Source organism: Coregonus clupeaformis, chromosome 10 (assembly GCF_020615455.1).
Source record: "Coregonus clupeaformis isolate EN_2021a chromosome 10, ASM2061545v1, whole genome shotgun sequence".
In the NCBI taxonomy this organism is placed as follows: Eukaryota; Metazoa; Chordata; class Actinopteri; order Salmoniformes; family Salmonidae; genus Coregonus; species Coregonus clupeaformis.
This window is the reverse complement of record NC_059201.1, coordinates 46,452,760-46,476,800: the sequence shown is the minus strand read 5'-3', so window position 1 is coordinate 46,476,800 and position 24,041 is coordinate 46,452,760. Positions and strand designations below refer to the sequence as shown.

The 24,041-nt window shown below is 42.2% G+C and overlaps 2 protein-coding genes across 5 annotated transcripts in view; one reads left to right on the top strand and one right to left on the bottom strand.

The window, feature by feature from the left end:
- LOC121575397 (contactin-2-like) overlaps positions 1-24,041 on the top strand; it is a 94,307-nt gene that overhangs the window by 40,377 nt on the left and 29,889 nt on the right. The window contains exon 2 of the mRNA XM_041888466.2: positions 20,570-20,714. Coding sequence (XP_041744400.2) covers positions 20,657-20,714 — 58 coding nt within the window. The 5' untranslated portion in view covers positions 20,570-20,656. The remainder of the gene's footprint in view (positions 1-20,569; positions 20,715-24,041) is intronic.
- Positions 4,317-10,088, bottom strand: LOC121534843. Of its 4 annotated transcripts, XM_045223046.1 has the most exons (11): positions 9,881-10,088; positions 8,852-8,938; positions 8,472-8,507; positions 8,096-8,229; positions 7,541-7,677; positions 7,351-7,444; positions 7,135-7,234; positions 6,120-6,379; positions 5,789-5,975; positions 5,381-5,508; positions 4,317-5,223 (listed from the first exon to the last, which is right to left on the bottom strand). In XM_045223046.1, exons 1-11 carry the CDS (start codon positions 9,894-9,896, stop codon positions 4,906-4,908), a joined length of 1,497 nt encoding a protein of 498 aa, XP_045078981.1. In that variant the 5' UTR covers positions 9,897-10,088; the 3' UTR covers positions 4,317-4,905. The 4 variants fall into 4 exon arrangements, with proteins under 4 accessions (XP_045078981.1, XP_045078982.1, XP_045078983.1 ...); XM_045223047.1 differs by lacking the exon at positions 8,472-8,507 and having other exon boundaries at positions 9,881-10,087; XM_045223048.1 differs by lacking the exon at positions 8,852-8,938 and having other exon boundaries at positions 9,881-10,087.

Here is a 24,041-nt window from a genome sequence, read left to right as displayed (position 1 = left end):
AAAAATCCTACAATGTGATTTTCTGGATATTTTTTTCTCATTTTGTCTGTCATAGTTGACGTGTACCTATGATGAAAATTACAGGCCTCTCTCATCTTTTTAAGTGGGAGAACTTGCACAATTGGTGGCAGACTAAATACTTTTTTCCCCCACTGTAATACAAAGATATGTCAAATCATGTAATGCCAATTTACAGTCTGAAGGGAGAATTCTTTGAATTAATTTCCCAGTCCTTGTGAGCATGAGAGAGGAAAACAGAAAGCATGTACTGTACGTGTTCCTGAGAGCTTTCAGGAATGGGGTCATACTATTTTGTAGCTTAAACTGTTCAAACGTTAGAGCCAAATTCATATGAAGAAAAAATAATCAACATGTCACATACAGTGCATTCGGAAATCTACAGACAATACCCCATAATGACAAAGCAAAAACAGGTTTTTCAGGATTTTTGCAAATTTATTAAAAAGAAAAAACATAAGTATTCAGACCCTTTGCTGTGAGACTCGAAATTGAGCTCATGTGCATCTTGTTTCCATTGATCATCCTTGATGTTTCTACAACTTGATTGGAGTCCACCTGTGGTAAATTCAATTGATTGGACATGATTTGGAAATGCACACACAGGTCTATATAAGGTCCCACAGTTGACAGTGCATGTTATAGCAAAAACCAAGCCATGAGGTTGAAGGAATTGTCCGTAGAGCTCAGAGACAGGATTGTGTCGAGGCACAGATCTGGGAAAGGGTACCAAAACATTTCTGCAGCATTGAAGGTCCCCAAGAACACAGTGGCCTCCATCATTCTTAAATGGAAGAAGATTGGAACCACCAAGACTCTTCCTAGAGCTGGCCACCCGGCCAAACTGAGCAAGATGGGAGAACTTTCCAGAAGGACAACCATCTCTGCAGCACTCCACCAATCAGGCCTTTATGCTAGAGTGGCCAAACGGAAGCCACTCCTCAGTAAAAGGCACATGACAGCCCGCTTGGAGTTTGCCAAAAGGCACCTAAAGGACTCAGACCATGAGAAACAAGATTTTCTGGTCTGATGAAACCAAGATTGAACTCTTTGGCCTGAAAGAGTCACGTCTGAAGGAAACCTGGCACCATCCCTACGGTGAAGCATGGCGGTGGTAGCATCATGCTGTGGGGATGTTTTTCAGCGGCTGGGACTGGGAGACTAGTCAGGATCGATGGAATGATGAATGGAGCAAAGTACAGAGAGATCCTTGATGAAAACCTGCTCCAGAGCACTCAGGCCCTCAGCCTGGGGAGAAGGTTCACCTTACAACAGGACAACAACCCTAAGCACACAGCGAAGACAACGCTGGAGTGGCTTCGGGAGAAGTCTCTGAATTTCCTTGAGGGGCCCAGCCAGAGCCTGGACTTGAACCCGATCTGACATCTCTGGAGAGACTTGAAAATAGCTGTGCAGCGATGCTCCCCATCCAACCTGACAGAACTTGAGAGCATGTGCAGAGAAGAATGGGAGAAACTCCCCAAATACAGGTGAGCCAAGTTTGTGGTGTCATACCCAAGAAGGCTCGAGGCTGTAATCACTGCCAAAGGTGTTTCAAGAAAGTACTGAGTAAAGGGTCTGAATACTTATGTAAATGTGATTTTTTTTTTTTTTTACATTAGCTAAAATGTCTTAAAACCAGTTTTTGCTTTGTCATTATGGGGTATTGTGTGTAGATTGATGACGATTATTATTTTAAAATACATTTTAGATAATGGATAAAAAAATCATGGGGTCTGAATACTTTCCGAATGCACTGTAGGCACTACACAGTAAATTTTGAAGTGTTAAAGTAACACTTAAAGAGTTAAATTTAACACTATTTCTGAGTGTATATGGTCCCACCCTGAAATAGTGTTAATTTGACTCTTTTCATAGTGTTAACATTTTAGAGTTAAATTAACTCTAAATAGAGTAAAAATTTAACACTCGCTTACACTGAATAGTGTTATTTTAATTTTACACTAAAGGTTAAATAACACTGGAGAGTGTAAATATTACCCTTGGAAGAGTTAATCATTTACTCTTCTAAAATAACAAATCAACTCTGATTGAGTTTGATTCCAGTCCAGTTTAACACTGCATGGAGTTGACACTCAAGGTTAAAATAACTCTGATAAGTGTTGATGTTACACACTATTGTGTTGATAATTGACTATCTTGCAGTGAAAAACAAGCTCAAATAGAGTCAAATTCTAACACCGTATAGTGTCACGGAAATAAATCTCAGCAGTATTCATTTTACACTTTTTTAGTGTCAAATTACACCAAATACTCCATTAAGTGAGTAAAAATCACAACTTACCACAAAATAATGCATTTCAAATTTTTATTAACAGCTCAACTATGTCAGGCTAAAATATATTAAGAATACAAATCCCTTTTTAAAACATTGACCTTAGGTTTCCATAAAATGGCAATAGGGAACAACATACAAGGAGGAATCTGTCGTTCCATACTTCATTTGAACATCAAAAGGTTTAAAGTAACACAGTTCAGTAATGTTGATCACCTTTTGAACCCTGTCTGGATGCATCCTGACCTTAAAGGCATAGTAATGGTAATCAAAACACACTGTTTCCATCAGTTTTCCACAGAGCAATACACAGTCATCTTTCACAGCAATAATTTTGATTTTACAAAATACAGGCATCTCAAATGCTACCTCAGTACAGATAATGAAGTCACGGCGGTACTCTGTACCATGATGTTTGATCCACTTGGCAGAAAACACACTGGTAGACAATACAGACCCACATTTTAAAGCAATCTCGGGACCTTCTTTGAGCTCACTAAGTGTTACCATCTTCCCGAACCTAAAGTTAATCTTTCCTTGCTAAAGGACTCTCGATACATTGCCATACAACTTTGGTGCTTTTTGGCTAATGTTTTTGTTACATTTTTAAAGCTTTTTAATTGCTTCTTAAAAAAAATTATGTTTAGCTTCATAACGCATGCACCACATGTGCAGAACTGGGCCGATGTTTTTTATATTACGAGGGTAATGAATCATGAAGTGATGCTTTGGTAAGAGATTGATTGCAGGAAACAACTGCTTGAAGAGCTGATGATGATCAATGATTAAATGTTTGAGGTAAATGGTCATGCCTTATGTAAGGACTGGGGAAAATACAATGTTAACAATGTGTAGAAGCAAAAGTAGAAGATGCCAGTGCTGGTCATCTGACTGTATTAAATCACCAAATAGCAAAGGCATATTACGTAATAAGCACCAAGACTGTATAGCATTCAACCCCAAATCATTACTTCCATCAAACAACTTTACTCTAGGTGGACGGTTTCGCTGCTGATTGTATCCATAGTCAAAAGCATGTATTCTACCAGCCAGTTGTTCAGCATTTAGGAAGTTTTCCTTAATGTACTGCAGGACAAGTTTGACTTCAAACTGAGCAACTCCTTCTAAAATATCGTGCATTATATCTACAGAAAAATTGTTGGCTGTATTAAAATACTGTAGTGAATTCAGCAGACAAATGCGTTTGACACCATAGATATGAGGTAGTGTAGGATCTGTTTGTAAAGTTTGACAGTGCAGTTTGTGCATCTCGATAGTTCGTAGTACAACTTTTGGATCATCTTCACAGAACACAGTTTGAAAACAATCTTTCTCAAGGAGACAGAAACGACAACAATACCTTGCCCCAAATGACTCCACAAAGCCAAATAAACCATGCAACCCAAGATTATCACCAGTGACCTGAACTATGGTACCGTGAATCACATCTTTCAATCTGGGAACTTTAAGTCCCTCTGTCTCGAGTACTTTAAGATCACTGACAAGTGGCTCAAGTATCAAATTAAAACCATAACGCTTGATGTCCTGCGCATGGAAAAGAGCACCCAAATGAATATTTATCAATGATGAATTAAAGATTGGGGGGAAAATTCCTTAATGTAAAGTATATAGCACCTAATTTGTGTATACCCTTTTTAGACCCCAAGGGGTTTGCTGTTTCAAAGTCGTCATAAAATAGCTGGATCTGTATGGCATCTTTTTCTATAGAGAATAAGGGACTTTTTTTTTTTTTTTTTGCATCTCTCAAGTCTGCATACACACCTTCCTTGGGCATGTGCCTGGGCTTGAACATGTCTGCAAGTTCTGGGTTTTGAAAAATGGCCTTTAGTGTTTCTAAAATAGGAATATATGCAAACTTGTCAGTTACAACGACCTGATCGTATGTCCCAGTTGTTTTGTTTCTTCTGCTGTCAAATCTTGTGCCAAGCACCTTTTCAACAGGTTCTACGATTCCCCATTTCTCTTTGAAGTGTTTATTTCGTTTAGCTTCTGAATTTAAGGGTGTGAAAGGGTTTTCCAACTTTTGCAAAGATTGTTCTATTCTGTTCTTATTTTCAGTTTCCTGTGGAGATAAGCACTGCAAAGCTGCATCTGTAGCTTGACTTTGAATCTCAAAAAACACTTCTTCCATGGAGGAAACAAAACTATTTACAGTAGATTGACTTAATCCAGCTGCTTTTAGTTGTGCAACAGCAGAGGCACACATATCTAGAGTGCTCCTGTTGGACTTTTTCAACAGAGTAGATGTGGCTACCTCGTGTTCATTAACTGTCCGTGACGTTGTAGCTGTCTCCTCTACATTAGTGGTCACTGCCTCTCCAATGCTGCTTAAATAAACATCAGGGTCAACCTGTTGGTCAATATACTCAGTGTGTTTTGTGTTTAAATGTTTCCTAAAACCAGAAAACGTACCAAACGCACAGCCACATCCAGTCTGAGCACATTTAAGCCGGAGATTTTTTCCAGGCAAGTAACCGTGAACTAATCGTAAATGCCTAACAAGCATATTTGAACTCGATAACTCAGCCTGACAAACAAAACACTTCATGTTCGAGGAGAAACTTCAAGCACTAATGAAGTAACCTCGCCCTGATTTCAGCAACACGAGGGCTCTCTTTGACCTTGCCAGCATCGATGCTGTACACTGTAGTTTGGATGAAAGTGTACATGTTGTGGAGCATGGTGTTGTAGGATGTGCCAAACACAAAATGTGCCTTAAATAGTTCGTCAAAAGCAACAAGAGAAGAGGTTGACCTGCAAGGTATGGCATTCTTGTCGATAATGATGAAGAACTGGTGGATTGCATTCTTCTTAACTCCAACAGCTAGGAGATAGGGCTGAGCGCTAGTAGTGATGGCATCGAGATGCTCTTGAATGTTTGTTCCGGTCTGCGAAGACAAATGAGGGAAAACTGTAGTTAATGGCCAAGTAGTTGTAGAATATGCAGAAAGAGCCAATACACTACTCTTATTGAATATGAATATTGAATGAATACTTGTAGCCTAATATTAGGTGTTCATACCACAAATTAGAAAAAATACAAACCTTCTTGAATACCACAAGATGTTTCTCTGCTTGGGATGCGGAAACCTTTCCTGGTCTCTTCCGACCCTGAGCGGAGGGTGGAATCAGGTGTATAAGCAGTAAAACCGATGACAGATCACTGTCCCAACCTGTAACAACACAAGTTCAATGTTAACACACTTCAGTTACGTTGTTTTCTTTACAAAAGACCCCCAGACAGACAGCAGTTCTACATCACAAGAAGTTCTCTAACTAAAACATCCACAGGGCTGAGTCAAATCTCAAAAGTTTTGTTCAATATACTGCTACAGAACGTACTCGTAAATCTTTCACAGATCCAGCTTCTTAGTATTATGTTGATATTTAAATGTTTACACATAATGTTGATATTGCAATACAACACAAAAGGTAGGCTTACAAGCATCTTACCAAAGTCAACATCCAATTCAGTGCCATCCTCAGGAGGATCAGCTGCCAGCAAGAGTTCTTCAAGCTCACTTGTGGATGGAAGCTTTCTGCATTGTTTGATGATCTTTTTCTTGAACGTGACCGGCCACCTTTCCAGAAGCTTGCTTGAGGTATCCTCTCCGAACATTAGAACAAAATCCTGTTCAACCTGGAGTGGGGTGGTGTTGGTGACAATTTCAGTTATTTGACAGCCAATCAAATTGTATTGCGTGCTAGTTTAGCTAGCTAGTATCACTACAATGTCTTACAAAACAATTCACTTGTCATAGTATTTTCAAAATAACATAATTACCAAGCTTTTGACGTCTTTAAAACGTGGAAACTCAGACAGTATGTTGCTTGACTGCTGGGGGTCGAGGATCATTTTGCGGCGATACACAAACGTCAGTTCCATTTTCTTCTTGATTGTGTCTGCATCAGCAGAATGTTTCATCAGTGAGATTGCTTTGTTGCACTCATCATCAGTCAGGGCAGTCTCTGGAACAAACTGGGATTCTCGTCTGACAGTCGGTCCTCCAGACATGTCTTCACCAGTTGATCCTTTGGCTGATTCTACACAACACGGGAAAATTTCAATCATGTCAAAAGTTTTAGTAGCCTGGCTAACTTTTAAAGGAAGTACTCCACTGTAAAATATACTTTTTGAGCTGTAAACTAAATGATATGAATGATATGTTTGATGCTAGGGAGTGTGGCAAGCTGGTTTAGCCAAGGCCAAATGGGAAGAAGGCCAAATTACAGGTGTTGGCCATCTGAGGGGCAGAGGACAGCAAAGGGGGGGTGGTTACATGATATATATGAATGTATATGGAGCGTGATAAAAAGGTGACCTTGAAATTGTGGCGTTAATGGCGACGCAAGGAAAAAATTTGGGTGCACCTACATTTTGTGCTGGTGCACCTAAATAAAAAAGTTAGGCGCACAAGTGCAACCAAGACAAAAAGTTAGTGTGGAGCCCTGCATCAATGCTGGTGTTAATATTGACATTATTTCTTCACAATTTATGAAATCTGCAGTTTGTGGGTTGAAAAATGTATGAAAATGCCATCTACTGGTTTAAATCACCCTAAAGTTTGCAAGGCCAGTTTGCCAGGGGTTGCCTCGACCAGTCAGTGTCGAGGCAACCCCCCTATGTCACAGTCCTTTGTAGGTCTCTGATGCATATTTTCTTTAAATTTGCTAAGAGGGAGGGAGCTAGCAGAATTGAAGGATGTAGTTACACATTATACTATATGTCTGAGAAATAGTGCAACAAATGCAATTATTGATCTAGCAACTGTTTTGTTCCATACATTTTCCAGTATTACCTCCGAATGATGATCGCCTGTCTTTGGCGGTGCCTCTCTGAATAGTTTTAATCCTCCAGGCCAAGTACCCAGTTCCACTCTCGCCATCATAATAATGCTCCTTGAAGGATGAAAGGATAACAAAAATGGATACTTCATTGAAAACAACATGGTCTGGTAGGATTCAAAAACTTCCAATAATATTTAACATTACAACTATTACTGTGTGCAACTCACATAGCCATTCTTAGAGAATGGGTCACTGAGGTACGGGAATAAGGTCACTATTCCTTTGGCATACATTTCTTTCACCTGTCTGGGTGGAGATGTACTGCAAAATTGAAGAAGAAAGGATTGTGCAGTCATATTCACTTAGATTCAGATTTAGATTTACAGATTGAGAACACAAGGACTATTAACAAATTACCCATTCATTTCTGTCATGTCAGCTGCCAGCATGTTCACCATTTTGCGTCTTGTTTCATCCGTCAAGGACTTGGTTCGGTTGTATTCATTTATTATACGTTCCCCACCGGTTTTGTTGGTAAGAGCTGATTCCACCAACTTAAAACAAAATGCATAACAATTCTGCATGTTATGTCCACTGCAAATAAACTGGAAATAAACTAATATGATGTCAGAGGATGTCCCGATCCAATCTCAAAGATTGCAAGTGCTACAAAAATCCAATGAAAAAGCCAATAATGGTAAGAAACTCCCCTCCAGACAGCGACAATAACTTGAATGTACTCGAAGTGTGCACTGTATTATCAATAAATAAATAAAAGTATCTGATCAGGACTCAATATCAGCAGATACTTTTTTAATCGGATAGGGCGCTTAAAAAAACTTGATCGGGACATCCCTAATCAGGACTTCAAAAATGTTTTGAAACCATGTAATTTACAATGTATATTAATGTAATTTTAATTCTCTGAGAACAGATTCAAGAACAGAATTTAAAATGTCAGAATTGTCTTACTTGCTTGGCTTCTGTATCCAGCCTCTGGCGTTTTCTGGAGGGGCTATCTGAAATAATGACTGTATCCTCAGAGTCCAAGGTATCAAGGGATGATGGTTGGGATTGCTCAGAAGAGGCCACCATGGAGACAGATTCTAACCATGATTTTTAGAAGAAAAAGAATTATATATAGTTCCCTCATAATCTAAGACACTTATTTAATAGACACCATGAACTTCATAAAACAAAGAAATAACGTATTCATTAATTAGTCTAATTAACTGAAACAAACTTGAGTCATATTTGATGGTTAGCACCCCAGTTGAGGGATCCTTTATAATATCCTCAAAAACATCATCATCCAATTCAGTCCCTGAACTGTCAACAATTTTCACACCTTCTGTTACAGCTGGGACACCAAACTTTGCAAATGCTAGAAAAAACAGGGATAAAAGCTTGTGTAAACAAAAGTAAATCATTATTTATATAATAATTTCACTGTGTACACCTACCTTACCCTATAAAATAGGTTTTAAACAAACACTATTAAGTGATTAAAATGTTTTTTTTGTAGCATCATAACTATACCTTAAGCAATGCATCCACAATTAAAGTGTAGTTACCAAGGGCAAAACAGAAGAAATTTAGACGTACAAAAATGGACCAGTTCCAAAAACCTGAGAACTTAACATGTCCCATCATTTTAGGAATATTCCAGTATATCAATTTTAAACAGCTAAATTCAGACAGTTATTACTAACATTGTCAAATTCTTACCTGCAATCAAAAAGTCTTTCAGATTTGGCTCAGTTATTCTGACAAATTTTTGGACATCTCCAAGTTTAGCTTTAAGCAGCATGCTCCCTGCAAATAGTATCAGTACAATTTCTCACAGTTAAAAAGTTGATGGTCTTATTTTAGCAGTATTTCCTCAAATATAAGAAAAAATATTGTTTCAAGCCACCAAAGTGCTGAGAAATGATCAGCACTTTTGCAGAAATGGCCAGTTAAATTGAAGTTACTGTCAAACACATTAAAAAAGGATAACGTCTGATTTTCATCCTTGTAACATTAATGTTACCGCCTTGCCCGCACAATTACTGCAATTGTTGGGTCTTGGTATATTATAGAGTGTGGTCTAGACCTACTCTGTCTGTAAAGTGTCTTGAGATAACTCTTGTTATGATTTGACAATATAAATAACATTGAATTGAATAATGTTAGCTAAACGTTACACCATAAGTGTGTGCTAAGATAGTGCTTAAGTATTTTAACAGTACTGCTGCTGCTTTGAAACCCGAAAGTCATTTTGTATAATATCCAGGGAAAAAATAAAGGCACACCGCTTAAGCAGTGTCCAAGGTTAATGTCTACCCGCCGTTAACATAATAAATCCATGCCACCCGCACATAGTTAGCCAGTCAAGCTAACGTAGCTAACTGTAGCTAGTTTAGCCAACTCCCCTTAGTCTTTGCTATGTTCCTGTAATATCTGAACGTTAACAAGAAGTACACAATCCCCCCTCCACGTTGTATTAACATAACTTACAATAAATCGGGCTGACATTGTCTAGTTTGAACGTTATGTTCGTCAGTTAATGTTAATTAACGTTAGCTTAATACTGCTGGCACATGGACTGGACAGAAGTCAGTCACAACATGTTAACGTTAGCCTTTTTAAAATTCGACATTTTAAGACCTAAAACCAACTAGAGTGCACTGTTAGCAACGATATAAAGTAATTCTTAAATGCTGCTTCTGTTAAAATGACAAATAATGTGTGTATAGTCGCTTAGGAGAAACTTACCGCAGTCATTCCACATGAAGAAAATGGCGCCGTGAAAATGTGTGGTCCGTTTGAGACGAGTCGTAGGTGGGCGGAGCTTTCCAGAGTACGTCTGACACTGCGTCTTTTAACAACGTACTTTTTCACCAACACTGGGCGGTATCTTACTCCAACTGTTGTAGTAATAACTCTGTAAGAGTCAATGTACTTTGACACTGCATATTTAACACTATGGAATTTACTGTGTAGAAACCTCTATAACCACGGTAGAAATAAATCACACTATAGACAACCACAATAGAGCTTGTCATTTCAAATCAAATCAAATCAAATGTTATTTGTCACATACACGTGTTTAGCAGATGTTATTGTGGGTGTAGCGAAATGCTTGTGCTTCTAGCTCCGACAGTGCAGTAATATTTACATTACATTACATTTTAGTCATTTAGCAGACGCTCTTATCCAGAGCGACTTACAGTTAGCGCATACATTATTTTATCGAACCCACAACCCTGGCGTTGCAAACGCCATGCTCTACCAACTGAGCTATCTAACAAGTAATATACCCAATACACACAAATCTAGTAAGGAATGGAATTTAAGAATATATACATATATGAACAAGCAATGACAGAGCGGCATGGACTAAGATACAGTAGAATATTATAGAATAGAATTTTGGAACTGAACGGCAGATTTTGGCTGGGTTTTTTTTGCAGAACCTTTATTCATGTTCAGAATTGATCAAAGGGCCAGTTTTATTTTTACGGCCCGGATCTGGACCGCGGGACACCAGTTGAATAGCCCTGCTCTAAACTATGTAAACTCTAAATCTGAACCATAAACTGTAATCTCTAAATCCCAACTCTAAGCTAAAATGGAAACTCTAAATCCTAACTCTAAACTCTAGCTGTAGGATATAGAGGTGTGATTATAATGCTGATATTGAGTTGTGCTGATGTCTTTTCATCAACAGGATTGCAGTGGTCACATCTGAGCTCTCTGTACTCTCAGTCCCCCGCATGGTCAAACGTTGCCCTTAGAAGTGGTGTGTGCAGGAATGGTGGGCGTGTGGACAGCCAAGCGTATAATCGTGTTTGTTTTTGACAGTGTATATGTGTATGTGTGTCCATCAGTTTGAATGTGGAAAACCTTCTAATCTTCTTTCATAGTTTCATAGTTCAATCTGGTTGGTACTGCCCCAGTGACTAACTGACAGCCAATGTGGAACATCCTAGAGTGACTCAATATATAATGCATGAAAAGCCCAGTGCCTGCCATCTGTTGGCTGTATGTGTGTGTGTGTGTGTGTGTCTGAGTGGGTGCATCTCTGAGTGTATTAGCTCAGACTTGGTCATGACTGGAGTCACCTTCAGTGTCTGTCCGTGTCACTGACTACTGGCCTGAGATGCTCAGGGCCAGACACAGAGACACAGAGAGAGAATGTGATACAACACACCCTTGCCAACTCTGACAACATCATTCTGCACCCTGTGGCGGCTGGGGGTGGGGGATTGGGTCGGGGTGGGGAGTAGTTCACAGTGTGAGAGAGAAAGTAAGTAAGCGAGTGAGCGAGCGAGAGTCAGGGAAGGACACTGAGTGAATATATGAAAAAGTGCCTTTGTGTCTGTGCGTGCATGCCTGCCAATGTATGTGTGTAGAGTACTCTTTGTAAGTCAGATATACAAGCCAAATTGAGTGTGAATTATAGTCAAACCATTTAAAGTCAGGTTGAGTGTGAATTCCATTTACCCCGGAGGATATACTGTGTATGCATGTGCAGGATACTGCTACTGTGACTGTCACAGATATCTGTCTGAGGTGCTACATCTTCCAGCTGTGAAATTGACGTGACGTACATTATATCATTATGTGTTGAAATCTGGAGCTATTTTCCAATTTACCTGTGAAATTGCAGCTAGGCAGTCCCTGACCTTCCTGACTAAGGTGTGGTAATGATCTCTACCTTTTATCTGTCTGTGTGTGTGTGTGTGTGTGTGTGTGTGTGTGTGTGTGTGTGTGTGTGTGTGTGTGTGTGTGTGTGTGTGTGTGTGTGTGTGTGTGTGTGTGTGTGTGTGTGTGTGTGTGTGTGTGTGTGTGTGTGTGTGTGTGTGTGTGTGTGTGTGTGTGTGTGTGTGTGTGTGTTTGTGTGTGTTTGATGTGTTGTGTTGTGATGTGATGACTAAGTTATGATTCCAGTCATGCTGCCAGTGGCTGTCATCTCACGCTGCAATATCAGCCGTCTCCATCTTCAAGCCTCTTTATCTTTGAATCAACAGCTAGGGATCAGGGTGTGTGTGTGTGTGAGAGAGAGTGTGTGGGTGCATGTGTATGCTATTCAGAGAGGTGTATGATGTAGAAGCCATCCAAAGCTCCCAATCTCCACAGTTCATCCCAGAGATGGATTTAGGGACCAGATCAGTTTTATGTTTGATGTTCTCAGGGGGGCTGGCAGGGACAGCTAACACCCTCTGCTTTCTCATCAAACACCTGCTAAAGAGATGGTTATCGCCAAGAAGACAGGAGATTTCAGAGCAGCATGTGAGTGTGTGTTTGTGCGTGTCTGTCACGCCTCAAGGCCAGAGCAGACAGAATATTAGTTGTCACCACAGAGGGTAGGGCAGGACTGTGGGGATCCTAGCTGATAAAAAATGCCTTCAATAATGAAAGGTTTTGTCTTCTGGTGTCCCTGTCAGTCCTCCCTTTCCCTCTCTCCCTCTCTCCCTCTCTCCTCCCCCCTGCACAGAGTGGTGTCCCAAACAGCCCACCTGGGGTGGTAAGTGCCATTATGAGAGTGTCCTGTGTGTGTTTGTGTTTGTTTGTTTGCGTGTATGTTCATGCGTGCGTGCGTGTCTGTGTGTGGTCCTTGTGGGATTGTGTGTCCTGTCAGCAGATGTCTGGGCTGAGCTAAAAGCTCCATGACCTCAGGCAGTCCTTCCCTCCTTTATAGAACATGACAACTTCAGAGGGATGGATGGAGGGATGGAGAGAGGAGAAGGTGGACAAGGAGAGGGCTGAACGATGGTGGGGATAGATGGTAAAAGAGGTGGTGTGGTCTGTCTGTGGGATGTGGTTTGGGAGGGAGCATTATAAACAACACAGATATGAACGTCAATTGCCAAAAGTACCATCAACCACACCCACACTCCACTCCACACAAGTGGAGTCGGTGTTAACTCAAGCACTCAGCTACGGCATACCCCCCCCACACACACACACACACACACACACACACTAGCCTTGCACACTGCAAAGACGGAATACAGCACCAGCCACCCTTGACTCTGGTGCGGACCCAGTCATCCATATTATGTGAAGAGTGTGCAGATAATGGTGGATAACTGAGGGGCCTCTGGGAAAACACGCACACTGACAGAGGAGCATCCTTAAAAGGCTTAGCTTGGTCTCCAGCCATCCATACTGTGTGGAGAGCGTGTGTATGTGTGTGTGGCGTTTTGTTGATAACGAAGGGGCTGCTGAGAGCACTGCAGTATAGCAGGCTGAACCCACACTGAGAAAATGAGCATCAGAGTGGTAGAGTGGTGCTTCACACACATTGAGTCTGCAATCAGCCATCAGAGACACTCAGACACAAATTATTATGTTATTTTTCTACAGCGAATACAGTGTCTTATAAGCCCATGTGGGCTGCACATCCTTGCATGACACTAATAATACAATAAATCTCACATAGATCTAATTTCAAATCAAATCAAATCAAATGTTATTTGCCACATGCGCCGAATACAACAGGTGTAGACATTACCGTGAAATGCTTACTTACAGCCCTTAACCAACAATGCAATTATTTTTTAATATAAAAGGAAAATAAAACAACAACAAAAAAGTGTTGAGAAAAAAATAGGGAGGCTATATACAGGGGGTACCGGTGCAGAGTCAATGTGTGGGGGCACCGGCTAGTTGAGGTAGTTGAGGTAATATGTACATGTGGGTAGAGTTAAAGTGACTATGCATAAATAATTAACAGAGTAGCAGCAGCGTAAAAAGATGGGGGGGGGTGCAGTGCAAATACTCAGAGTAGCCATGATTAGCTGTGCAGGAGTCTTATGGCTTGGGGGTAGAAGCTGTTGAGAAGCCTTTTGGACCTAGACTTGGCGCTCCGGTACCGCTTGCCGTGCGGTAGCAGAGCGAGCAGTCTATGACTAGGGTGGCTGGAGTCTATGACAATTTTGAGGGCCTTCCTCTGACACCGCCTGGTATAGAGGTCCTGGATGGCAGGAAGCTTGGCCCCAGTGATGTACTGGGCCGTGCGCACTACCCTCTGTAGTGCCTTGCGGTCGGAGGCCGAGCAGCTGCCATACCAGGCGTTGCAACCAGTCAGGATGCTCTCGATGGTGCAGCTGTAGAACCTTTTGTGGATCTGAGGACCCATGCCAAATTTTTTCAGTCTCCTGAGGGGGAATAGGCTTTGTCGTGCCCTCTTCACGACTGTCTTGGTGTGTTTGGACCATGATAGTTCGTTGGTGATGTGGACACCAAGGAACTTGAAGCTCTCAACCTGTCCACTACAGCCCCGTCGATGAGAATGGGGGCATGTGTTGAGGATCAGCGTGGCAGATGTGTTGTTACCTACCCTTACCACCTGGGGGCGGCCCGTCAGGAAGTCCAGGATCCAGTTGCAGAGGGAGGTGTTTAGTCCCAGGATCCTTAGTTTAGTGATGAGCTTTGAGGGCACTATGGTGTTGAACGCTGAGCTGTAGTCAATGAATAGCATTCTCACGTCGGTGTTCCTCTTGTCCAGGTGTGAAAAGGCAGTGTGGAGTGCAATAGAGATTGCGTCATCTGTGGATCTGTTGGGGCGGTATGCAAATTGGAGTGGGTCTAGGGTTTCTGGGATAATGGTGTTGATGTGAGCCATGACCAGCCTTTCAAAGCACTTCATGGCTACAGACGTCAGTGCTACAGGTCGGTAGTCATTTAGGCAGGATATCTTAGTGTCCTTGGGCACGGGGACTATGGTGGTCTGCTTGAAACATGTTGGTATTACAGACTCAGTCAGGGACATGTTGAAAATGTCGGTGAAGACACTTGCCAGTTGGTCAGCACATGCTCGGAGTACACGTCCTGGTAATCCGTCTGGCCCTGCGGCCTTGTGAATGTTGACCTGCTTAAAAGTCTTACTCACATCGGCTACGGAGAGCGTGATCACATAGTCATCCGGAACAGCTGGTGTTCTCATGCATGCTTCAGTGTTGCTTGCCTCGAAGCGAGCATAGATGTGGTTTAGCTCATCTGGTAGGCCTGTGTCACTGGGCAGCTCGCGGCTGTGCTTCCCTTTGTAGTCTGTAATAGTTTTCGAGCCCTGCCACATCCGACGAGCGTCAGAGCCGGTGTAGGACGATTCAATCTTAGTCCTGTATTGACTCTTTGCCTGTTTGATGGTTCGTCGGAGGGCATAGCGGGATTTCTTATAAGCGTCCGGGTTAGAGTCCCGCTCCTTGAAAGCGGCAGCTCTACCCTTTAGCTCAGTGCGGATGTTGCCTGTAATCCATGGCTTCTGGTTGGGGTATGTACGGTCACTGTGGGGACGACGTCATCGATGCACTTATTGATGAAGCCAGTGACTGATGTGGTGTACTCCTCAATGCTATCTTAAGAATCCGGAACATGTTCCAGTCTGTGCTAGCAAAACAGTGCTGTAGCTTAGCATCTGCGTCATCTGACCACTTTTTTATTAACCGAGTCACTGGTGTTTCCTGCTTTAGTTTTTGCTTAACTTTTTTCCTCTGGTTGCACATTTAACATGCTGGTAGAAATTAGGTAGAACGGATTTAAGTTTCCCTGAATTATATCCTTGGCCACTAGGAGCGCTGCCTCTGGATGAGCGTTTTCCTGTTGACTTATGGCCTTATACAGCTCATTGAGTGCAATCTTAATGCCAACATTGGTTTGTGGTGGTAAATAGACAGCTATGAAAAATATACAGTGGGGAAAAAAAGTATTTAGTCAGCCACCAATTGTGCAAATTCTCCCACTTAAAAAGATGAGAGAGGCCTGTAATTTTCATCATAGGTACACGTCAACTATGAAAGACAAAATGAGAAAAAAAAATCCTGAAAATCACATTATAGGATTTTTAATGAATTTATTTGCAAATTATGGTGGAAAATAAGTATTTGGTCAATAACAAAAGTTTTGTCAATACTTTGTTATATACCCTTTGTTGGCAATGACACAGGTCAAACGTTTTCTGTAAGTCTTCACAAGGTTTTCACACACTGTTGCTGGTATTTTGGCCCATTCCTCCATGCAGATCTCCTCTAGAGCAGTGATGTTTTGGGGCTGTCGCTGGGCAACACGGACTTTCAACTCCCTCCAAAGATTTTCTATGGGGTTGAGATCTGGAGACTGGCTAGGTCACTCCAAGACCTTGAAATGCTTCTTACGAAGCCACTCCTTCGTTGCCCGGGCGGTGTGTTTGGGATCATTGTCATGCTGAAAGACCCAGCCACGTTTCATCTTCAATGCCCTTGCTGATGGAAGGAGGTTTTCACTCAAAATCTCACGATACATGGCCCCATTCATTCTTTCCTTTACACGGATCAGTCGTCCTGGTCCCTTTGCAAAAAAACAGCCCCAAAGCATGATGTTTCCACCCCCATGCTTCACAGTAGGTATGGTGTTCTTTGGATGCAACTCAGCATTCTTTGTCCTCCAAACACGACGAGTTGAGTTTTTACCAAAAAGTTATATTTTGGTTTCATCTGACCATATGACATTCTCCCAATCCTCTTCTGGATCATCCAAATGCACTCTAGCAAACTTCAGACGGGCCTGGACATGTACTGGCTTAAGCAGGGGGACACGTCTGGCACTGCAGGATTTGAGTCCCTGGCAGCGTAGTGTGTTACTGATGGTAGGCTTTGTTACTTTGGTCCCAGCTCTCTGCAGGTCATTCACTAGGTCCCCCCGTGTGGTTCTGGGATTTTTGCTCACCGTTCTTGTGATCAATTTGACCCCACGGGGTGAGATCTTGCGTGGAGCCCCAGATCGAGGGAGATTATCAGTGGTCTTGTATGTCTTCCATTTCCTAATAATTGCTCCCACAGTTGATTTCTTCAAACCAAGCTGCTTACCTATTGCAGATTCAGTCTTCCCAGCCTGGTGCAGGTCTACAATTTTGTTTCTGGTGTCCTTTGACAGCTCTTTGGTCTTGGCCATAGTGGAGTTTGGAGTGTGACTGTTTGAGGTTGTGGACAGGTGTCTTTTATACTGATAACAAGTTCAAACAAGTGCCATTAATACAGGTAACGAGTGGAGGACAGAGGAGCCTCTTAAAGAAGAAGTTACAGGTCTGTGAGAGCCAGAAATCTTGCTTGTTTGTAGGTGACCAAATACTTATTTTCCACCATAATTTGCAAATAAATTCATTAAAAATCCTACAATGTGATTTTCTGGGATTTTTTTTCTCAATTTGTCTGTCATAGTTGACGTGTACCTATGATGAAAATTACAGGCCTCTCTCATCTTTTTAAGTGGGAGAACTTGCACAATTGGTTTCTGACTAAATACTTTTTTTCCCCACTGTAGATGTAAACTCTCTTGGTAAATAGTGTGGTCTACAGCTTATCATAAGATACTCTACCTCAGGCGAGCAAAACCTCGAGACTTCCAGAGTATTTGATTTTGTGCACCAGCTGTTGTTTACAAATATACACAGACCCCTACCCCTTGTCTTACCGGAGTCAGCCGTTCTGTCCTGCAAATGTAGCGTATAGCCCGCTAGCTGTATGTTGTCCATGTCGTCGTTCAGCCACGACTCGGTGAAACACAAGGTATTACAGTTTTTAATGTCCCGTTGGTAGGATAACCGTAAACTTAGGTCATCTAATTTATTTTCAAATGATTGAAGATTGGCTAATAGGATTGATGGAAGAGGCAGTTTACTCGCTCGACGTCGGATCCTTACAAGGCACCCCGACCTACGTCCACGATATCTCTGTCTCTTTCTCCTGCGAATGACGGGGATTTGGGCCTTGTCGGGTGTCTGTAGGATATGCTTCGCGTCCGACTCATTGAAGAAAAAATCTTTGTCCAATTCGAGGTGAGTAATCACTGTCCTGATATCCAGAAGCTATTTTTGGTTATAAGAGACGATGGCAGAAACATTATGTACAGAATAAATTACAAATAACGTGAAAAAACACACATAATAGTACAATTGGTTAGAGGGCTGTAAAACGGCAGCCATCTTCTCCGGCGCCATCACATGTATCAGGATCTGTTTGTGTGTGTGTGTACCCTCTCTTTGCTGCTCACTCTAGACTGTAGAATCACCACTCTGAGCCCTCTCCTCTCCAGAGCCTGAATCTGTTTATAATAAGCACTCCTCATAAACAGCCCATCTGTGGTCCTTGGTTAGGTTTCTTGGACCAGCCATCCCCCAGAAACAGCCCAGAATAATTCAGCCGAGAGCAAAACAGATAGCAATGATCTAAGGTCCGTTTTGCGATTTCTCCCTTGTGGTTATAGGATTAGGAGAGGGTAAAGCAGGTCCTAGATCAGTGCCCAAGGGAGGAACTCTTCCTGTCTAGACTGGAACAGTGCTGGTTCCATTACTGTTATCTGTCAGAATGTGTCAGAGTTCTGAGCTCCAATTACAGGAGCAGAGAGATGAGAAAAGAGAGGAGAGGAAGAGCGAGGAAGAGAGGAAGAGGTGTGCACTGATGGGTGACTCACCCTGAGGATAACCAATGGGACACAATATTCCCCAGTGCTGCACACAGAAATGGAAGGGTCTTCACTGACTGCACACATTGGACAGATTTTACCCTGATACGACAATTCGTCTGGACCGATTTACAGAAAACTCTCATTCCCTGAGGGGAGAGACGTGTCTTGTTCAGTTTTGGTTCCGTTGACTGCTAAATGCACAACACCTGTTTGTTGGTAGTCGTAGCTGCTTGGCTGGCAATGAGATGCCGTATGTAAATCATCAGGTGCAGCAAATTGTCGGCATTGATCTTGAAAGTGACGCACCTGCATCTGCTGGAGTCATGTAAGAGTCATGTTCCATTGCAAAGCAACCAGGTACTTTTCCTGGTTGTCACTACTAGATAATTGTCTTGTCAAGTCATGTCGTCATTTCAGCGTATCCAAGCCCAATTAAAGCATGTCATATGAATGTTTCTATCTACTTTGAGCTGACTGTTGAACCAGACCCAGTTGTTTGGCTGTGGTGCAATGAAGACGTGAGAGCAATGTGATATGCTGCTCCGCTCTCATCTCCTCCTTCCACAGTCCATTAAGCTGTGAGCTGATTTGATGAGATATATCTCTCTGTCTCTACCTGCCTGGCTCGCTTTCTGTCTGTTTCTCCGCCCTCTCTCTGCTCTTTTTATTGCTATCTTTCTTTTATCTCTCTTTCTCTCTCCTTCTCCCTATCCCCCCTCTCTCGTACCTCTATCTCACTCCCTTTCCTACCCCCCCCTCTTTCTCTCCCTCTCTCTCTGTGTTTAATAACTGTAGTATCCAGTGAAGTGTCAGAAGGTGACAGTTTGGGGAGAGGGAGAGAGGGAGAGTACAGAGGGAGCGCACAGAGGGAGAACACAGGCTGACAGAGTAGATTATGTTAGCCGGGTCTGTCCAGGGAATTCTGCCATGGAGTAACTTGTTCCTGGTCTGCAAACAAGCCTACTAGGCTGTGAGCTGTCTGGAGAAGTTCTGACAGATGTACTAGATCTAATTCTACCTTCTGTGCCAGCTTCTGAGTAAAAGAAACAGAACCTTCCTGTCTTATTGATGTTTCTTTCTAAAGTCATTGGACCTTTATTGTATTTGAAGAGAATAAAACACTTCATGAATGAAAACCCTCTCATTGCTTTCCACGGTCTGGTTAGAATATTGTGTTTTGAGTTATTCTTTGCTATGCAATGCTGATTTTTAGATTAGGTGGAAGTGTTTTTAGTGAGGCTGAGTGTTTGGCCAGAGTTTCCAGCTGAGAGAGAGAAAAAGTGACAGGAAAGGAGAGGGGAGGGAGGGAGGGAGGAGGAGAAGAGATGGAGGGAGGGAATATAAGAAGGTAAGAGACGACATTGTCAAGGAGTTGTTCTGTTTGCACCTTGTGAAAGAGTCATACATTGAACGCAAGAGCACAACGATTTATTTACGACCAATCCAATTTATTTAAGAGCACTACGATTTATTTAAACTCAATAAAGATCCAGTTTAAAACACTGATAATGCTCTTACCTTGCCTATTTTTCCCTCAAGCTGCTTTTTCACATTGCCAGAGAGAGATAATTGCAATGCTGTGTACCACGAATGACCCATACTCTCTCCGTTTGTCTATCTACCTTGGACTATAGTGTTTATTCTGTAATGTAACATGAAGCAGAGTGCGGGAAGACAGTCTCCTGGTTGTGTGAAAGGCAGTAGGAGAGATACTGAAGAGATAAGGCCACTGGAGCATACTAAGCAGGGTTGCGTGTCAAATGGCACCCTACTCCCTATAATGCCCATAAGGCACTGGTCTAAAGTAGTGCACAATGTATGGAATAGTGTGCCATTTGGGACACACCCCAGCTGTAGTGTTACGCATTGCTTCAGTCCACAGACATTAGAGACCCTGTACTGTGAGGATGTTTAGAAGAATAGAGTGTGGCTGCTTATAGATCATGAAATAGCAAGAGAGAGCTAGCCTTGTAGTTCAACCAGGAGTAAATCTGTCTTTCTTTTTGTTCTCCACAGGCACTGATAAGCCTGTTCTCCTTCCTCCTGGTGTGGTTCTGATCTGGTTCTGATCCGGTTTGGTTCAGTTCTGATCGGAGCGTGAGAATGGTGCATTTGCTGATTCTGTTGAGCCTCAGCTCATTAGCTCTGAGCTACGCTGTCGGTAAGTTTTCTCTCTCTTTTTGTTATGTATTCTGTTTACCCTCCCTCCCTCCTCTCCTCTCATCTCCTCCTGTCTTTTCTTCTCTATTTCCCTCTTTTACTATTTTCTTCTTCTTACCGTATGTTCCAATGTCAGTTCCTTTCCTCCTCACATCACCACTTACTGTCAGATCTCCTCTCACGTCCACTCCATCAGTCAGAATCTTTCAATACTACCAAGAAATGTGGCTACTGTCAGTCCTGGCCGGTGAATTGGATAAAATGACATTTCCATAGGAGTGCTGTTCACTTCCTGAATTGACTAGTAAATTAGGATGGACTTCAGCTCCAGGCTACTTACCCATCAATATGAACACATCCACTATCTCTGTCGTCGTTATTAAAATCTCCCTCTCCCGTCCCCTCCCAATGCAACCTCTTTCAGTTATGGTGCTTCCCTAGCCCCCACTGCCTCTCACTCCAGACACGTACACACACTTATCATGTCCATGCGTCTTATCAGACTGATGGTTTGGTGTGTGTTGGGTGGGTTTGGGGGTTGAATGCGTGAGAGTGTGTGTCTGGAGAAGCAAAAGTAAGGGTTCTGCACCTCTGGGGGGCTTCAGGCCAGATAAAAATTTAATGTTGTTATTTTAGACCAGCGGGCGCAAGGGATTCGATTTTCTTTCATTTGACGACGGAGTTGAAATAATTCAGTGATCTCATGAATGATAGATGAAGATGTGGTGTAGCGTTCCTTTGTTGAAATGAACAAGATTTTCCACTGTTGCCAATTGTGCAGTTATGCATAGTCAATCCCTGTGGACAGCACACAGTCCATGAAATTGTAATTATTCGCGCCGTCAATGCTCCGTTGGACTGTTGATGAAGTGAGTCACACATGCACACACGCCAAACACACACACACACACACATAGACACACACACACATACACATAGACACACACTGCATAAACAAAACTTAGTGTAGTATTAATCAATACTCAACATGAGTGAGGTGACTCACACATACATACATACATACACTGGCAAACAGATGCAAGGCCACATGCGCACGCGCACACACACACACACACACACACACACACACACAAACAAACACAAATCTCAATGGACAGACTTTGACACGTAGTATGTGTTAACTTTCTATGCTCAGTTAACAACAAGTGAATAATATATACATAGACAATCACATACAAGGCCACAATCATAAACACATACTGAAACTCAACACAAACATGTCCCAATAGACACATTTTTTAAGACAAAAAATGCTCTATTCAAGTGAGCTGAATTTCAAACACTCGTACACCAGAGAGATGAGTCCAGAGATTCAAGTCGAAATTGTACGTTTTTGCAGGTCCCCAGGAAGTTGGGAGATGCCGTCAAAACTGTCCACTATCGGCAAAAAAAATAAAATAAATCTACAACCAGGTTTCCATCAGGCCTGTCGTGACATTTTTTATCGAACGTATTTTACTCGTATAAAAACGCTGGATGGAAAGCTGGTTATAATTGATCATCCAGATTTGTCAGGTCATTGTAACTTACGAAGCTCGTTCTAAAATACAGATGTGATTTCTGTCCCAGGGGATTGCACTGTGTGCAAGTCTTCAATGTAGACCACACTTAGCTGAATTAGGTGTTAGTGAAGGGCTGGAACAAAAACCTGTAAACTCCTGTCCTGTGTATAAATAAACCTGTGACAAAATGTTCCCTCATGTACTGAACAAGCCTTGAGATATCCCTCACTTGGGAATGACTTATTTTGTATAATGGAGTGTGTTTTAAGGACTCATGCACATATACAGGAAAACCAATTCAAATGTTAACATTTATTCTAAAAATACAGGTTTTAATGTCTCCACGTTTCTGGTTTTGAAGCTTGGGCATCTAGTGTCTGCAGTTCATCTGTCTAATCCACTGCAAGGAGAGAGAAAGGCATCAATAATATTACAATTCTGTATTCATTTAATTGAATATATATTCCTGTTCTAGCAGTGTCTGAATCCTGGCTTAGGAAGGCCACCAAAAATTCTGAAATTTCCATCCCCAACTACAACATTTTCCGTCTAGATAGAACTGCCAAAGGGGGTGGAGTTGCAATCTACTGTAGAGATACAGTGAGGGAAAAAAGTATTTGATCCCCTGCTGATTTTGTACATTTGCCCACTGACAAAGAAATGATCAGTCTATAATTTTAATGGTAGGTTTATTTGAACAGTGAGAGACAGAATAACAACAAATAAATCCAGAAAACAAACGCATGTCAAAAATGTTATAAATTGATTTGCATTTTAATGAGGGAAATAAGTATTTGACCCCCTCTCAATCAGAAAGATTTCTGGCTCCCAGGTGTCTTTTATACAGGTAACGAGCTGAGATTAGGAGCACACTCTTAAAGGGAGTGCTCCTAATCTCAGCTTGTTATCTGTATAAAAGACACCTGTCCACAGAAGCAATCAATCAATCAGATTCCAAACTCTCCACCATGGCCAAGACCAAAGAGCTCTCCAAGGATGTCAGGGACAAGATTGTAGACCTACACAAGGCTGGAATCGGCTACAAGACCATCGCCAAGCAGCTTGGTGAGAAGGTGACAACAGTTGGTGCGATTATTCGCAAATGGAAGAAACACAAAAGAACTGTCAATCTCCCTCGGCCTGGGGCTCCATGCAAGATCTCACCTCGTGGAGTTGCAATGATCATGAGAACGGTGAGGAATCAGCCCAGAACTACATGGGAGGATTTTGTCAATGATCTCAAAGCAGCTGGGACCATAGTCACCAAGAAAACAATTGGTAACACACTACGCCGTGAAGGACTGAAATCCTGCAGCGCCCGCAAGGTCCCCCTGCTCAAGAAAGCACATATACAGGGCTGTCTGAAGTTTGCCAATGAACATCTGAATGATTCAGAGGAGAACTGGGTGAAAGTGTTGTGGTCAGATGAGACCAAAATCGAGCTCTTTGGCATCAACTCAACTCGCCGTGTTTGGAGGAGGAGGAATGCTGCCTATGACCCCAAGAACACCATCCCCACTGTCAAACATGGAGGTGGAAACATTATGCTTTGGGGGTGTTTTTCTGCTACGGGGACAGGACAACTTCACCTCATCAAAGGGACGATGGACGGGGCCATGCACCGTCAAATCTTGGGTGAGAACCTCCTTCCCTCAGCCAGGGCATTGAAAATGGGTCGTGGATGGGTATTCCAGCATGACAATGACCCAAAACACACGGCCAAGGCAACAAAGGAGTGGCTCAAGAAGAAGCACATTAAGGTCCTGGAGTGGCCTAGCCAGTCTCCAGACCTTAATCCTATAGAA